A 19,383-nucleotide genomic window follows, 5' to 3' on the forward strand; every position below is an offset into this window, starting at 1 on the left:
TCATATCAAATTCTGAAACGTGTTTTAAATAAATTCAGTGCACACAGACTGAAGATGTTTAAGTCTTTGGTTCCGTTTATTGTGATGGGCTCCTTTTGCTTTAATTACTGCCTCTTTTTGGCGTGGCATGGAGGTGATCAGTTTGTGGCACTGCTGAAGTGGTGTGGAAGCCCAGGTTTCTTTGGCAGTGGCCTTCAGCTCATCTGCATTTTTCTGGTCTCTTGTTTCTCATTCTTCTCTTGACAATACCCCATAGATTCTCTCTGGGGTTCAGGTCTGGTGAGTTCGCTGGCCAGTCAAGCACACCAACACCATGGTTATTTAACCAACTTTTGGTGCTTTTGGCAGTGTGGGAAGGTGTCAAATCCTGCTGGAAAATGAAATCAGCATCTTCAACTAGCTGGTCAGCAGAAGGAAGCATGAAGTGCCCCAAAATTTCTTGGTAAATGGGTGCAGTGACTTTGGTTTTCAAAAAACACAATGGACTAACAACAGCAGATGACATTGCACCCCAAATCATCACAGACTGTGGAAACTTAACACTGTACTTCTCCGACCTTCCTCCAGACTCTAGGACCTTGGTTTCCAAATGAAATACAAAACTTGTTCTCATCTAAAAATGCAACAGTCCATTTCTTCTTCTCCTCAGCTCAGGTAAGAAGCCTCTGAAGATGCCTCCACTCAACTTTCTGTTAACATGCTTGGATACAGCACTCTGTGAACAGCAATCTTTGGCAATGAATGTGTGTGGCTTACCCTCCTTGTGAAGGGTGTCAATGATAGTCTTCTGGACAACTGTCAGATCAGCAGTCTTCCTCATGATTGTGTAGCATAGTGAACCAAACTGAGAGACCATTTTGAAGGCTCAGGAAACATTTGCAGGTATTTTGAGTTGATTAGCTGATTGGCATATCACCATATTCTAATTTGTAAAGAATTGTTGGTAGGTTTTTGTTAAATGTCAGCCAAAATCATCACAATTAAAGACTTTAAGGTGCCATATGCAAAAATTGAGGTAAAAATATCCATAACATGACCTAAACGCATCAAAAGAATGAGAAGAAATAAGGGCGATGATGTCATTTTAAAAAATGACAAGTTATAGTGCTGCAGAGATATCAACCTTAATTAGCATTAGCATTACTTGCCCCGGCCCGACAGGTGTCGTAATACCAGTTTTGTCATGGGAGGCGGTATGCGGGCAACATAACCACCAGCCAACCTGCAATACACGAATAACTCGCACGGCTTGTGGGCGTGTACCTGAACCTGATGTCAGTCGTGTGGAAAGTACAGCCCACTACTTCATTTCAGTTCAGGGAAGAGAGAGAAAGGATGACTGAAGCCCTTGGCAAGAGACCACCACCCGCTACAGGGAAACAACCGCGCTCGGAATCACAAATCAAATCCGATAAGAAAAGGAGCCGAACCAGAGTAAACATCGGCACTGCCTTTAATCGCTGGAGACAACTGATGGACCATAAAGAAATGAGGTTCGACTCCAAACTTGGTAAGTTAGATTCTGTTAGTATTTCGCTAGAAGTTTGTTTTATATGTTTGTGTATTTGTTTTCGGGAAGTTATAACATAGAAATGTATCGAAGGCTGTTCGATAAACGTGCTAATGTTAGCGATGGCTAACCATAGCTGCGTTTGATAATTAGCTAGCTATAACTTAACGTTACCCATTTTATTATATCATAACTAACCTGCTCTGTCTAGTCTGTTGGTCTCTGTGTCCTCTTTGCTTCGTGGTTTTTCTGTGCATGAAAAAATTTATGTGTGGCGTGAAAGCGTGTGAAAAGAGTCAATTGAGTGTGTCTCACGGTGAATGCTTGAGAGTTGGCAGCTCTGGTTACGTTGGTTGGCGCTAGCTTTGATCAGCTGTCTGATGTTGACCAATGATGTTGACAGAATGCTGTCTGTCAAATTAATTTAATTCAAATAATGTGTATATACACAACTCAAAATGTAATATGAACAAAACAAATAGGAACATATTGACTGGTAAAGGTGAAGGGGAGTAGCTTGAAGATGTCATGTTTCAAAATCACTTGACATCACCCAACGTTCCTCTGGAGGAAAAACGTCCTCTTAGGCTTCGGCTATGGCTGTAGTGTTGTTGTGAAGGTAGGGGCGGAGCATAGAAACTATGCTGTTTCTCGTTTGTTACTCTAGAGTAGACCAATTCACTTTATTGAGGCATACTGCCCCCATCTGGTATGGAATGTGGAGACTTGATTTTTTTTGCCAAACATTACAGATGGCACCTTTAAACTACTCCAGTCTGTGTGCACTGAATTTATTTAATAAATAAGTGAACTTTTCCATGACTAATTTATTGAGATGCACCTGTATATAATACATTTTAAAATATATATGTATTTTCAGCATCATTACTCCAGTCTTCAGTATCACATGATATCATCAGAAATTATTCTAATATGCTATTTACGGCTCAAGAAACATTTCTGATTATTATCAATGTTGAAAACAGATTTACTGCTTCATATTTTTTGTTGCAATCATAACACACACACATTTTTTTTTTAGTTTCTATGATTAACCTTAAATGTCTTTTCTGTCATTTTTTTAACCATGGTATGTTTCATTGCTGAATAAAGTACTAATTTCTTAACACACACACACACTTTTGGAACAATGTAACAGCAGTTTTGCTTTTCATGCATTTTATTATATCAACAACAACAAAAAAAAGTTTATACCTTGCTTCCTTTTTAATTGTCAGATAAAGCAAAAACAACCCTTACAGTGCCACACACACACACACACACAGATCTGGAGACAGCCAACATCTGGTTGTCTGATGAAAGGCCAAGCAGCCTGGTGAAAGCAGATAAGATCAGCCCATGCAGAGATGACTGTGGGGCTCTGAGATAAGACTGTGTGTGAGTGTGTGTGTGTGTGTGTGTGTGTGAGTACAGAGAGGGCTGGACTACAGGACTGTTTATTGAAGACTCATATGATATGAGGGCTGCATGTTGGTTGTAAACCAAGAAAATGTCATTTTCCTCATACAATGAAAGTCAAAGGGGATCCAGTGTTGTTTTGGACCACAATGAATTTCATTATATTGACAAAAAAATATTTGGCCCTGTAATACACCCGGCACAATGCGACACAAGGTGCAGCGCAAGTGTGTTTGCTAGTTTAAAGTCCATTCACATTTTCCCATCCAGCGCCACATCGTTTAATTAGAAAATGCATTTGTGCCCATTTGTGCGACCATGGGCGTGCTGGTCTAAAAAAGAGGCAGACGCACGGCTAGCGCAATGCTATTTTAAGGAGCTGAAAATAGATTGTGTCATAGACCAACTCAAACCTGGTCTAAAGTCTGGTGCAATGTTTCTTTCTTTGTTATTTAAAGAGCGTGTTAGTATAGGCGAGTCCACAACGCACGTACACGCTGCTTATTAAACACAGGGACGCACAGCAGCACACAAACATGCCAAATACTGAAAAAAAATGCAATGTATAAGAATGTTTTGTAGGCTAATTATATATATATATATATATATATGCCTACTTGTCATAATGGATAGTCATCGCATGTATCAGAATCTATTTGCTCGCACAGCTCCGTTTCATCTCGGAGACTCTCTTACCACTAGGCCACATAAGTACCTGTAAGTGCATTGTATGTACCTATAAATGTATTGTGCGTAAATGATGACAGAACATAATTATTCAGAATATAAAGGGATGATTGACACAAAAATATATCACAATCAATCTAATTGATAAGTGATGATTGAGGCTGATTGTATAAGGTTCTTACTGTCGACCAGTAGCTGGAGCCGATCGGCCGGTAACGCAGTGAGAAGGTTAAGGGAAAAGCGGGCATGATTTCAACCGTCCAGGATGAAGGATAACTCCACTGGACCAGTAACTGAGTGGGCTGACCTTCCACCTGAAGAACTTGGACGTCCTCGGGAGGATCCGGCTTCACTGAAAACACACATTCACAGACATGCATTCTTATTACATGAACAGAACAAAAGATTCAAACGCTACTCTAAAAGAGCTGAGGAAAGCTTTAAAGAAAGCCTTTTAAAAGTCAAGAATACTTGTTGAGGTGTGGGGTTGGACATGTGTGAATACATTTCAAAATGATCTTATAATATAAATCAAAATACGTCAAAGGATTCAATGCATTTGCTAAGAGTATAAAGGCAAACTCACAGAGTTCATGAATGTCTATCTGGACGATGGTGGAGTTGGATCCCAGAGGGTTGATTTCGGTGATGTTCACCAGGAACTTTGAGGTCCATAACGGTGGGTTAGTAATTATACACTCATTCAACCCAATGTGCTTCTGCTCGCAGTCGTCCACCTGCCTGCCTTTATTAACACTACAGAAAACAGCAGGACAGTGAAGGAAGGAAGGACATTAACAAACAAAAAAATAAATATTAGTAGTAGTGGTAGTAGTATTCAGGAATGGAGATGAGAGTGCACCTGTAGGAGGTCCTGTATGACGTGGGCAGGTGTGTTGTCTTAGTTTGTACCCAGGAGCAGTAGATGTTCATATGACTCGGCATACGACAAGAAATTCGGACAAAATGAGGCGGATCTAAAAGAAGAAGACGACACTAAATGTCTCAAGAGATAACTTCAGACATAAATACACTTTATCTGTGAACACCCAAGCTGACAGAGTGCACAAGACAGCTGTTTAACTCAAGCGCTGCCTTCAAGAACATGTGGGAATGTGATACGCTAGACTAAACTCACATACACACTAGAAGCAGCAATCTCAACCCTTCCTATCAGGAAACTGTGGAGCTGTGATGCAGCGACTTCCTGTCAGAGGAAGTGCCCTGAGTTAAACAGAAAGGGCGTACAACTGCACACTTTCTAAATCTCCCAGGGCACAAAGGCCTTCCTTTTTACTAGAACATTTCCAGCAGCATTTCAGAGGAACTATGAGACATGTACAATTACAGATTACAATATTTCTGTTGTCAATGTCAATACCACTGTCCATGAGTCTACTAGCGTCTTTAAAACTAAATGATTTAAACAATACTTTAACGTACAAATGTAATTTGACATTAAACACTGTTCTATAGAAGCACCTTTTTAGCAACTTCTTGCATGTATGATCTGAGATTACAATTCCAATGAGTCACGAGCATGATTCAAAGTTTATCAGATCCATTATGTGTATGTTGCTACAACACTTTCGTTGGTTTAAGCCAGCAATGTTCTTAAAATGCCATTTTCAATCAGAAGCAATGGAACAGAGTCGTGGTAGATGCCATGTTAAATTCAAAGTTAATGAAAACAAGGCTGTGAGGGATAAACATATAGTCTGTTCAATTTGTTGCACGGAAGGAATGTCCTGCTTTGATACAACTTAAGGTCAGTCAAGAAAACTTGTACGAAAAATATTGACTGACAGAAAAAGCATATAGGTTTGCACTTCAATAAAAAAGTATACATAAAAAAATAAAATAAAAGCATTAGCGTAGGTATATAAGCATTATTAAAAGTAGAAATAAAAACATGAACAAAAAACAAATAATATTTTAAATTAAAGCAATAATTTAAAACATTAAATCGTAATATAAATAAAAGCATACATAAATAAAACAATATACTAATAACAATACAAACTTAATTAAAAACGTAAAAATAAATAAAAGCATAAATTCAAGCATTAATAAATAAATGCAAGCATGAACAAAAGCATACTTTAATGAGAGAATAAATAAATAAAAGCATACTTAAAAACTTAAAATTAAAATAAACCAAAATCACGAAAGAAAGAAAGGTATTTTGGTATTAGTATTGGATGCCAAGGCACAAGGTACAATACATCTATCCATTGGGGCCTAGTTTTCATTAACATTAAATTAAATATGGCATCTACCCTAAGCCAATTCCTTAAACCCTTATTCCCAATTATTTCATCAAATGAATCACATTGTGAGTCAAAACATGAAACAAAGGACTTTTGTATCGTTGAAGCTGACTTACAGCCCAGGCGTAGTTTGATGGAGTGCAGTAAAGTTCCTCGTTCATCATGGCAGCTGTAGTTGCCTTCCATCGAGTGTGTGGTGTTCAGTAGCGTAAGCGAGCCCTGGTGTATCTGCCACAGCGGTACTGAGCTCCCATTGAACCGCCATTCCACTGGAGACCTGTCGAACCCATCCAAAACTCAGAGTCAACAACAACCTTCACCTGCTTTCCCCGCAAACCTGCTCTAATCAAAGACAGGTCCACAAAATAACCGCTATCAATGTCAACTGGACCTGCATATTATTTTACTCATTCGTGGGTTGTGCAAATCTTGTTTTTGGCACTGGGATTCTCTTGGACAGTGTCTTTATTGGCAGGAAATACACATTTATATGAGACTGGGGAATCAAGCCCCTCTACAGTAAATAGCCTCGATGTGTCCAAACCCAATAAGGACTGGCCCGTGCCCCTGCAGAGGGTGGTTAAGCACACTATTATCGCTCCTTACAGGAAAGCTTAGCTCTGGAGTCTAATGGAGCTTAATATAGACAGGAGAACGTACCCGCCGTGAGCACCTCCGCATGTGAGCGTGACCCTGGAGCCCAGTCCACCGAACTGGACGTCTGAAACTGAAAGCAGGAGACATGAGAGCTGTGCTATTCCAGAAGTGACAAGAGACATTTCATCAAGTGATACGTTATCAAGAAGCCAACGCTGTTGAGATGTCAGGGGAGCACTGGACATTTATACAAAACCCCTTTTCACATGTACATTTTTTTTTTTTTTTTTTTTTTTTTTTTTTTTGCTGTTTTGCATGTTATAAGAATATTGTTGTAGTCTGAGAAAAATAATTATTTTATTAAGTAATTATACAGTTTGGATATGCATATACCACAAAGATTGCCATGCATGGGATGAAATTAGACTTAAAATGATTAATAGATGTACTACAATCTATTTCATACATGTATCTTACGAACCACAAACACATCCCTTTCAATTTGATTCAGGATTAAATGATTGTGCAGCGATTTGTAGCCTACATGTTTGCGAATAAAAATGTTCTGTTCTGCATTAATATGTCATAAATTGCTCATGCAAAAAGCAATCCATGCATATGTGGATCGGGTGATGGGTACATCTAGTTCGAGTCAATCTTTGTCGGTTCATTTGGATTTTGAGAATTCATTTTCGCAGTTTCCAGCATTTCACGTCCCACACACACACACACAACTACTAACGGGGGCCCAGTGCAATTCATTAATGTGTTCACGATTTGAAAAAAATTGTGAATGTGTGTCACCTACCATTCCTAGAAATTATTTAATAACAAACTATGATATATTTGTAGGAAAAAAAAAAAACATCTCACAGTGGCATTTAGCCTTTTATTATCAATAATTTCAATAAACCCTTCCCTTTACAGAACGAAAAAAAAAAAAGTCTGATTTCCAATCTGAAAGACTCATCCCATTCACTCTAATTACTTAAAATCTGCTTCATTCGTTCTTCATAATAAGGCTTGCAGAGATTCTATAGCAAGATTTAAGGTGTTTACATTACTGTACGTTTCTGCATAGTCAGATTTCAGTATTTATATCAGATATTACTGCCAAGAGTTAAACAAAGAGCAGACACACACACACAGAGTGGCGTCGATCCAGTGGCCAGGGTTTAACTGCACTCATGAAACTCTTGTGCTCAATGTCGTCTTTCAGATAATATTGGCAAAAGTATATTATTTGAAATCCCACCATATTTCTCAAATTTCTCCCTCTCTGGCCAGCGAAATCGCAGCCAAACACACACAGACCAGAGCTGCATGCATTAATTGAGCAATCCATATGTGGGGCAATGAAGAACTGGGGACTTTAAACAGAGATGTTTATTGTTCCACAAAACAAAGCCATGGCTATGTTCCCGGTGTGCATTAAAATCAAATTTTCACATGATAAAACTTCGTGGTATCTGCTCTAGTTGTTCTGTATAATACCATCCTGCTTTGTCAACAAAGGAACGCTACAAAGACTGTTGACGAGAGCCATATGCTTGAACACAAATCCAAATACTAACAGCAACAAAATGTGAATGCTAACGTGGCCAGCTATCGTGAAGTTATCAATCACAGGAATAAACAACATTTTAAACTGTTAAAATAAAAAAATAGTTATTTTAAATGTTAATATTATTTCACAATGCTAGCATTTTACTGTATTTTGGTCAAATAAATCCAATCTTTCAGAGTATATACGTTGTTTTCCCAGAAAAAAAATCTGATGAAACAGGGTTTATATCAAAGACTTTAGATAAACTTTTGAAAGTGTGAACGTCACAATGCAACGTTAAAATCTGAAAACTTTTTAAAGCATGATTGTCACAATGCAACGTTAAAATCTGAAAGTCACATGAGAGGAGACAATTTCTGCCATCGTGCTATTACTGCTTCATGCGATAAACCCCTCCTCTTGTTTTCTTGCCTCTAAATCAGAATTAATAAACAAAGTATTGGGATGACTCATTAAGTAAACAACTCACACGTTAGGGGGGTGTTTACTACCTGTTTTGGCTGTTCATTTACATGACAACAGCATTTTGTCAAACCGAAATTGCAAACTTTTGAAAACGGATTTCAAAGTGAAATTGTTTTGAAAAAAATGCAGGCATGAAGTGATTCTTTACAAAGTGACATTGCCACCTACTGGCCTGGCTTGAATAATACAGATTTTTAGTAGTTTTTTTAAATTCATGCGAACAACGATCGTTTTGACAATGTTGTCATCTACTGCATATGCAAAACCTTTCATAAACGCAAAGGAAAAACTTTTTTTAGTACATTGGTTGTTGTCAACGCACCCTTAGATGTCACCATTTTGTCATTTCAAAATAAAACTTGTAATGGCCTGAATCAATCAGCTTGGTGAATTTTGTGACTAGTGTTCACCAAGCATTGATGTCAGAAAATAATTTGACTATAAAAACAAACAGCTTAACATAAGTTCACAAATAAGATATATTGTTTAAATTGTAAAGTTTAAATTGTTCCTGCCTTGAGTACTAATACTTAAAACACTTGCAACAACTTAATGAGATACTTGGTTTTAATAAATAGAACCCTAATTACATTGTTAACATAAAAAATAAAATAAAAATCTTTTGAGAGAATGTGACCGCTTTACGTGTAAATGGGACATGAATTTGCATATTAATTTACATACTGAAACACACACACACTAACTTTCATATTTTTAGGCCTTCTCAAAAGTGAGCTTTTTACCTACTTGTGCAATGTAGCAATACAATGGCTAAATATTTTCATCCTGCTTTCTCTAAACAGAGACATGCTACAAAGACTTCTGACGAGTTCCATATGCTGAACGCAAATTCACATACTAGCAACAGCAACATTTAAATGCTAATGTGGTTGGCTGTCCTGAAGCACTTTGGCCCAAATAAAAGCAGATTGTACCTTCATTGGTCCATATCTCTGACTGGACGTGGTCAGAGAAGAGGATGATGATTCCAGTGACTATTAGATCGCCAAGGCATGACACTAAACCAGGCATCTGTAAGGGAGAATAAAACAAGAGTTACTCAAGGGGAAGTGCCATTTTAAGAGTTAATGGGTATCATTCTGTGTAAATGGTTCACCTGCTTAGCAACCAGCCAAGTTGTGAAACAACATGACAATTAGCCACTCTAATTTGGATATAGGCAAACAAGACACCATGGCAATATGTGCATGACCGTTGGAGATTTCCGTATAAACAACACAGAGACTCAACATCTCCACAAAATGGTGTTCGCATGAATGATAGCTGATTTGAACAGCTCTGACGAAGTCTGGGAAGTTGTTTTGCAAGTCCATTCACATTCATTAATTGCTGAGGACATTCTGGGTAATGACGTCAATTGAAAAAGGTCCGCTATCTGAAATACGGCCTCGGGGAGCCTTGAATCAACAGACTGTAAACATTTTAAACAAATACTGTAACTGACAGGATACATCTGTCATTCATGTGGTTGGGATTTGCCTGGCAGGCATCGGTTTATGGCAAACGGATGCGTCTAAAACCTGAGGAAATGCAGGAAACATCTTCACAATCCTAGAGCTGAAGTCACTAAACCACACAAAAAGACTCAGGAGAGTTCATTAATTCATTAACACCGGAAAAGTATTGCCAAATTAAAGTGATAAAAAGAAAGTGAAAGTTATGACCATTTAAGTAACTGAATCACAAGCCTTGATCTTCTTTACAAGTAGGTTCCATTAATTGACAATATATATATTATATTAGTCATCATGAACTAACACAATTATTCTAAAGCATTTATTATTATAACATTTATTAATGAATTATTACAATCAGTTGTATCTATTAATATTGTATAATGGAGCTAACATGAGCAAAAAGTTTACAGTTGTATATTTATAAGCAAAACTAGCAAAGATTAACCAAATGAGAAAAGTTTGGGAACAAACTTTGAAATTGGCTTGAGAATGCCAAGGCTGAAAGTTTGCAGAGTAGTTTTAGATAGATAGATTAGATAGATTTTAGGGGTGGGACGGTTCGCTAAAAAAAAAAAAAAAAAAAAAAAAACATCCGGTTCTCCACACACGGTTCAGAAGCGTGCAAACCCGCGCCTCAGAATGCGTGCAAATATCAAGCTCTCTCTGAAGTATTGTGTTTAAAAGGGCAAATTCACACAAAACATATGTCAAAATGCCCGTCTTGGTAAGTATCCTACAGCAGACATAGCGGGCTGAATGTAGGCCTACTGTATCAGTGCACTGATCAGTACATTCTCTTAAAGTGACAGTCTTTATATTATTAATCGAATAGCAACAACATTTTTATTTGAAAGTATAGTTTATCCACATAAGGAACTGTACCAAGCGGTAACTCTAAAACCGTGAAGCAAACCGAACCGTGAAAAAGCTGAACCATGCCACCTCTAATAGATACTGACCGAATGTTGATAACATGATTTAGCAAATTGTTAATATGAAATTACTATGTTGCTAGTATGTATCTAGCATGACTAGCATGTTGTTAGCATGTTTCTAGCATAATTAGTGTTTGCTAACATGTTTTAAGCTGATTATTAGCATGTAAACATGTTGCTAGCATGTTTTAACATGAATAACCTGTTAGAACATTGCTTGCATGTTTCCAGCATGATTACCATGTTGCTAGCATATTTATAGCATGAATAGCATGCTGCTAGCACTGTTTGCATGTTTTACCATAATATAACATATTTCTAACATGAATTCAATAATCCAATGCGTTTTTTCCTTATTTGGTCTTTTTCCTTTTCTTGTTTAGTTAATTGATTACTCCCCACCTGTTTCTGTTCTTCTAATTACTTTCGTAGTGTTTTCGAAATCCTTTCTGTTTAGTTCTGGTTTGTCGGTTGGTAAAGTAGCATTGTGTGAAGTATCTTAGCGTGAAGCAAATCTTAGTTATGTGTTTGTTTTTCGTCGTTATCATCATTAAAACCTCCCTTATTGGATTTTCCTTCGGCTCCCTCCCTGTAATACGACATGTTACAGAACGACCGAACAAAACAGAAAATGCAGGCTGAGGGGGAACTGAGGTGTTTGAGGCAGAGCGGTCAGAGGTTGGAGCGATATGTAGAGGATGTCCTCGAGCTCGCAAACCGGATGAGTCATCACGACTCATTCCTGAGTGCTTGTTTTTTGCTGGGGCTGGATAGGACACAATCCTTGGCAAGCCATATTTATATTAAACCGCCTTCTCCTCCTGATCACCTACCATCACCAGTCCCCAGCTTAAGTATCTTGGATACATCTTTACCTCCTGATTTCTCCGCACCCATCCTCTCCCCAGATTTCCCTCTAAAACACTTCCCTGAACCTCCTTCACCCACTATGTCTCCTGTGTCTCCGCTGGTTCTGCCCAGCATAGAATCCCCTGAGTCTCCGCTGGTTCCGCCCAGCATAGAATCCCCTGAGTCTCCGTTCGGTTGTCTAGTGTTACAGCTCGGGACGAGCCTTCCGGGAGGGGGGAGTAATGTCACAGTCATGGACTTCCGTTCTACTGGTTCTTTTGAGTTTTTTCCTTATTTGGTCACTTTCCTTTTCTTGTTGAGTTGATTGATTACTCCCCACCTGTGTCCGTTCTTCTAATTACTTTCCTTTTGTTTTACAAACCCTTTCTGTTTAGTTCTGGTTTGTCGGTCGTCAAGTAGCATAGTGTGTAGTATCTTGGCATAAAGCAAATCTTGAGTTTTGTATGTGTTTGTTTTTGACCATTATCATCAATAAAACCTCCTTTATTGGATTTTCATTTGGCTCACTTCTCCTGAAGATAGGATGTGTTACAATTGCACATTCTTTGGCTTTGAAAGAACATTTGCTCAATTATCGTACTGCAAGATCCTCATATGTTTCTTTTACTATTAAGCATTCCATGTGCAGGCCCAAATCTCTGTTTGCTATGGTTAACAAACTCACTAACCCTCCTCAACATATCTGTGGCTCTGAGGTGATTGTGAATGACTATTGAATATTTTTCTCAGATAAAGTTAATCACTGAATCTATTTCCAATGACACCCCTCATACAACTGACTCAAATGTTAACTTGCTGTCAGCTGACTAGGCTAACTCAACATGCTCTCTTTCTGCTTTTTATCTCACTACTTCTGCTGACATAAGTGATCTAATTGTAAAGTCAAATTCTACATCCTGCCAGATTGATCCTACACATACTGTTTTGCTTAAAATGTGTGTTCCTGAGGTTGAACCTTACATAACACATATGATTAACAGTAGTTTAGCATCTGCCCTTGTTCCAGCAGAATAAAAAATGGCTGTGGTGACCCCCATACTTAAAAAAAAAAAAAAAAAAAATCTCTTGACCATCTAGACATGAACAATTATATTATATCTCAAATTTACCATTCTTAAGTAAAATTCTAGGAAAAATTTGAAATGCTCTTCTTCGTGTGATTAATGACATTCTTCTGTCTATGGATTCTGGGTTAATAATCTTCTTGATTCTTCTAAATCTAAGCTCTGCATTTGACACAGTCTTTCATTAAAAATACTAATCTCTCGTCTTTCCGTTATCGGTATCACTGGTTTAGCACTTTCCTGGCTCATTTCCTACATCAGCGATAGAAAATATGAACTCACCATTAGGGCTGCACGATGTGTCGTTTAAGCATCGATATCGCAATGTACGAATCCACGATAGTCACATCGCAGGATGTGCGATGTAGGCTGTCGTAGTTTATCTGTAATTCATTAACTGTACAGGCCAGCTGCTCCCCGGCCCTTGATGAATGTGATTCGCGGATTAATTGCACAGCTTAACCATCATAGAGTGAAAGTTTATAATTGACAGGACTGAAAAACACATGCAAGTTTAACAGGGCAGAGAGATAGAGCGCGCGAGAGAGACAGAGAGAGAGCGAGAGAGAGACAGAGAGAGAGAGACAGAGAGAGACAGAGAATTTTGAATTTTTAACATCACTTTATTTTGCCTTCTTCAAATGGCAATTAATACAGATACAAAACATTTAAAAAATACACGCATTAAACAAAGTTTTCAGAAAAAGATAAAATTTCTCCATTCACAGTACATATTTTCCCATTTAAGCTCCAAATCTCTTTAAAACCTTCAACATTATCCATTAATCTATAATAATTAAATTCTAAATGTATCCTAGCTCTTGTTATACATTTAAAAAAAACAAGAACATCAATATTATTATTTTGTTCTATTTTTCTTTTTCTTGTTGCATAAATTGTTAATTTAGCTTGTCCTAATAGAACATTTAAGATTTTACTAATATCCCTCTTATTTTTCCCAATTTTCACTCCAAAAATTAAACAAACATCAGAGAACATTTCTCCAAACAAATTAAACAATTCTTTCAATAAAACAAATAAAGGCAACAATCGTTTGCACCTAAGAAAACAATGAAAAATAGTTTCTCTACAATTACAAAAAGGACAGGTATCAGTAATTTCAGAATTTATAATAGCCACAAAAGCATTTACTGCAATAGTACCATGCAGTATTCTCCACTGAATATCTCCAACCTTTTTGGTCAATGGTGGCTTATAAATTGCTTCCCATACTGGCATTATCTCATCTTTTACATCCAGATATTTCCTCCATGGTGTGTCAATCCTATTTTTTAATTTTCCTTTATTCAGCACCTTAACACAAAAGGAATAAATACTTTTCCCTCCTACAGAATTAAAAACAGTAAAACGAACATCATTTTTGAAAAACCCTGATAGATCTTGAAAGTCCTCTTCATCCATTCTCGGTCTCACTCCCATACTCGGAAAGAGATCAGTAGACTCAGGCAATTCACATCTTTCCATCCAATTTTTAAGTCTTAATTTTTCTTCTTCAGTTAATAAGTCCCGAAAGCCTTGTAAAAACTGTCCAACTTTTCGAGAAGAATGAATACCAAGTCTTTCTGCCACCGCCTCCACATTATTCAAATTCGGACCTGCTAACTTTGTCAGATGTTTCATTTTCACCACTCCAGCTTTAATAAAAGCATCATTCATACCCGGAAATTCATCTTTTTTTAAAAAACATTCGTGACCCATACACAATTGTTTCTTCTAATAACCAAAATAATGATGATTTTTTTTGTAAACAATCTTCTCTTTTCTACAACACTCCATGCTCTAAACACACTACAATAGAAAGAAAAAAATCCTCTCACATTCAAAAAAGTGGTATCCAGAAGAAAAATTGTTTGTCTCAAACCTAAATTTCCAACCTCTTTTAAAATTCGCCCAGCTAACACTCGACATGGAGTTTCCAAATACCCGTATAATAATTTCTGCACAAATTGTATTCTAAAAGCAACTTTCCTACTTACAAAATGAATCGAACCTTGACCTCCAAACTCTCTTGATAAAAATAAGACACACTGCGGTATCCAATGCATTTGATCCCAAAAAAAATCAACAAGCATTCTTTGTATTTTCATTAACAAATCAATTGGAGGTTCTAAAATTGCTAATTTGTGCCACAACACAGAAGCTATTCAATTATTAATAATTAATACTCTACCTCTATAAGAAAAACATGAGTGGAGCCATTTCCATTTTTTTAATCTTCCTTCCACCATTTCTAAAATTCCATTCCAATTCTCTTTTTCTATGGACTCATTCCCCAAATGAACACCTAAATATCTAAAACCCCCACGAGTCCAGCTTATACCACCTGGCAATTTAGGTTTTTCTTCCCTCCAATCTCCTACTAATAAACCTGAACTCTTTTTCCAATTAATCTTAGCAGATGAAATTATGCCAAATTCATCTACTATTGAAGATATTTTATTAACATAATCTTGGTTTCTAATAAAAACAACAATATAGTCTGCATATGCTGAAGTACACACAGGTATAGCATTATCATCAATTGTTAAACCTACCAATTCATTACGAAATCTGTTCAACAAAGGTTCAATAGCTAATGTGTATAACATGCCCGATAAGGAGCAACCTTGTCTTATCCCTCGATTTACCTTAAAAGATGCACTTAAGCCACCATTGACCTTCAGAACACTCTCAATACCTCCATAAAGGGCTTTTACCATATTTAAAAAAACTGAAGAAAAATGAAAAGCCTCCATTGTACTCCACAAATATTTGTGCTCCACTCGATCAAAAGCCCTCTCTTGATCCATTGAAAAAAGACCAAATTTAAAACCAAACAATTCAGAAGTGTGAAGTAAATCTCTTATAAAAGATATATTATCAAAAATTGATCTGCCTGGAACACAATAGGACTGATCACTATGTATCACAAATTCCATTGCCTTCTTCAACCTATTTGCCAATGTTTTAGATAATGCCTTGTAGTCTGCACATAACAAAGCAACAGGTCTCCAGTTTGTTATATCTCTTAAATCCCCTTTTTTTGGTAGCAACGTCAACACTGCTCTTCTGCAGCTCAACGGGAGCTGCTCTTCAGCAAAACTCCCATTAAACACTGCTAACATATCTGATCCCATTATGCTCCAAAATGTTTTATAAAATTCTATGGGGATTCCATCAAGTCCTGGAGCTTTACCATTTGCCATACTCATCAAAGCTGAGTAAACTTCAGGCAATGACAATGGTTGCTCAAGTACAGCATTTATTTCAGCTGACACGTGTGGAAGACCTTCAAAAAACTTATGTGTGACATTCATTTCTTCTTTATATTCAGAGGCATATAATGCTGAATAAAAATCCACAGTTCTCTTCCGTATTTCAGAAGGCTCTGTCAAATCATTCCCACCATCATCCCACAATGAATGAATTAATCTGCTTTGTCCGTTTTTTTTCTCAAGACCAAAAAAATAACTTGTTGGTGCATCCATCTCGTTAAAATGTAAAAAAAAAACGTGATCTCACTAGTGATCCTTGTCCCCTAATTCCAAGCAGCTCAGTTAAAACATCTTTTTTCTTTTTTATAGACTGCAAAAGGCTTTGATCTTGAGTTGATTCACTTAAAATCTGAAGGTTTATTATATCAGATTCAACATCTTCAATCAACTTAACAATATTTTTTAGAGGCATTAAGAGTGTACTGTTTACAAAATTGTTGAATATTAACTTTGCCCACATCCCACCACTGTTGAATGGATTCAAAATGATTTAAATTCATTTTCCACTGTTCCCAAAAGAACATAAAACCTTTTTTAAAACAATTATCATTTAACAACGAAACATTAAAATGCCAGTATGCACTTCTTACTTTAAGAGAATTAATAAAAACCACTCCACATACCAATCCATGATCTGAAAAACTAACTGGAGTGATAACACATGATTTAAAAATCTGTGAATGATGCTTATAACAATATATTCTATCAATCCTAGCCATAGAAATAAAATTTTCCTTATAATGGGCCCAGGAGTACTGTCTAAAATCTCCATGCATTTCAAGCCATACATCTGTTAAATCAAATGTTTCCACAATTCTTAAAAGTTTATTTCTTGAAGCCATATGTGGTTCAACATGATTTCGGTCCAAATTATTAATCGTACAATTAAAATCTCCAGCTAAAAAAAGAAAATCTGAATCACATCCTTCCAATGTACTAGCCAATTTTTCTAAAAACAACATTCTTTCTTTTGCAAAAACAGGAGCATATACATTGATCAGAATTATAGTTTTTCTTTCATATTTTGCAGTAACTTTAATTAATCTTCCAGCAATAACTTCATCTACCTCATAAGATAACAGTGCAAAAGATCTTGAAAAAAGAATGGCTACACCAGCATTAGTGGAGCTTTTATGACTCATTATAACAGTCCCATTCCATTCTCTTTGCCAATCAATTTCATTTTCTTTACATGAGTGGGTTTCCTGTATGAAAGATATATCAATATTTTTTAATTTGACTAATTCATAAAAATAATTTATTTTCTTTACATCACGTGCTCCATTTAAATTTAGTGAGGAAATCTTGAACTCAGCCATAAAAAGAAGTGTTATGACTACTAAGACAAACTTCACTCCAAAGCAAATCCATCTATTGTTGTGATCCTTCCAACTCATCTTTTTGCATTTGTGTTCTTGTCTTTTGTACTAATTTCTTAAGACGATAAATTTCAGTCTCAGCAAGACCATCTCCTCCCACATTTTTCATCACCTCCCTTGCAGATTCAATAAAATTAGCTAGATCTGGAAAAAAAGTCATCAACAACCACATTTCTTATTTCTTTTGTTACCTGTTAAAAACTGCGAAACTTATCCAAATCGTACCTCTCCGCCTTTCTTACATTTATTTTTGCTTGAGTAGAGATTCCTTTTTCACTATCAGATTCTGATGAATATTCTGTCTCACTGCCAGCATCAGTTTTACTCATATCCTTCATCTCAGTTTTTTCTTTGACATGACCCTTCTTTAAATTCTTCTCACTCTGTCCACTACTTGTTGCTTTACGCTTTGTAGCTGGCAATTTAAAAGTTTGTTCAGCTGTTTCCATTAATTCTTGCCCTGAAACAATGACTTCAAACTCTTTTACCATTTTTTCTCTAGCTTCGTCTTCTTTTTCTTGTGCATTAGATTCTACGTTATTCTCAATTCTGCTTTCATTATGCTGATTTTCAGGCACTTCGATTTCAGTTGTTGTATTGCTACTCTGAGTTTCTATCAAGACTGACTCTTTTTCTCTTTCCTTTTCAGGACAACCTCTCGCCAAATGTCCTTCAGTTTTACAAATGAAACACTTCATTGTTTCAGTTGTAGCAAAGATTACGTAATCGAACCCGTCAATCTTAAACTTGAACGAAACATTCAACTCATCAACTCCTTGTTTTAACACCATGAACGCTTGTCGTCTGAATGATACAACATGCTTCAACAGCGGTGATTTACATCCTACCGGAATTTTTTTAATTGCCGAGACAAATTGTCCATAACGCGACAATTCGCGTTCTAAAACGTCATCTTTGATGAATGGCGGTACATTTGACAAAAGTATCTTCTTTGCCGTATTTACGAGGGGAAAAACCGGAGTATATGCATTTTTCACAACAATACCTTGTTCAACGATCTTATTCACCTTATCTACTGAATCCAAGAAAAGAACCATCGCGCTATTCATTCTAGAAGCTGATCTTATACATTCATGCCCGATCACCTGTCCAACCGCAAGACTGCACTCTTCCACAGAACAGTCACTCCCGACCGGCACTTTAATTCCATGACGTCGGGTCAGCTGTTCTAACCCTACTCCCTCCTTCACACCGGCCATAATGGCCAGTATCAAAAAATTAACTACTCCTCTAACCCTTACACTTTTACCATATAAATAAATAAATAAGTAAATAAAAAAAAAGTCAAAACAAACCGTGAAAGTTGGGAAAACACACAGTCGCTCTCACAGCCACGCTCCACTCGCTCCACAAACGCCCACGCATGCGCACGAGAGAGAGAGAGAGAGAGAGAGAGCCGTCTTCAAACAACACCAACGCTGTCTTGCTCTCTCTCCCTCGCGCATATTAATCAATTGACACAATGGTGTCGATGTTTAAATCATTTAAAATGAGAATGTAAGTGTGCTCACCCCATTTTTGTTCGTAAGAAAAAATATCGCAATATATATCGCAGAAAACTTAAATATCGCAATGTCATTTTTTACCAATATCGTGCAGCCCTACTCACCATACAAGGGTATAAAAATGTCCAGTCTCAAAGGGTGTTCCTCAAGGTACAGTTCTTTGCCCACTTCCATTAATCATTTACATAACCCTAACCCTAACCCAATTTCATTGCTATGCTGATGAAATTCAAATGTACCTACTCACCAGCTCTGATAGGCCATCGTTGCCTGACTCACCTACTGCATGCATCAGGGATATCAAGTAATGGATGCATTTGAATTTCCTAAAACTAAATAAT

General features: G+C 37.0%; 1 protein-coding gene across 1 annotated transcript in view; it reads right to left on the reverse strand.

Annotated features, from left to right (window-relative positions):
- Nucleotides 1–19,383, reverse strand: part of il11ra (interleukin 11 receptor subunit alpha) — a 50,549-nt gene that overhangs the window by 10,584 nt on the left and 20,582 nt on the right. Inside the window, exons 2-7 of the mRNA XM_026273236.1 lie at nucleotides 9,451–9,547; nucleotides 6,547–6,613; nucleotides 6,003–6,163; nucleotides 4,479–4,593; nucleotides 4,203–4,372; nucleotides 3,799–3,968 (exon numbers count right to left, since the gene is read on the reverse strand). Coding sequence (XP_026129021.1) covers nucleotides 3,799–3,968; nucleotides 4,203–4,372; nucleotides 4,479–4,593; nucleotides 6,003–6,163; nucleotides 6,547–6,613; nucleotides 9,451–9,547 — 780 coding nt within the window. The remainder of the gene's footprint in view (nucleotides 1–3,798; nucleotides 3,969–4,202; nucleotides 4,373–4,478; nucleotides 4,594–6,002; nucleotides 6,164–6,546; nucleotides 6,614–9,450; nucleotides 9,548–19,383) is intronic.

This window comes from Carassius auratus, chromosome 10 (genome assembly GCF_003368295.1).
Source record: "Carassius auratus strain Wakin chromosome 10, ASM336829v1, whole genome shotgun sequence".
NCBI lineage: Eukaryota > Metazoa > Chordata > Actinopteri > Cypriniformes > Cyprinidae > Carassius > Carassius auratus.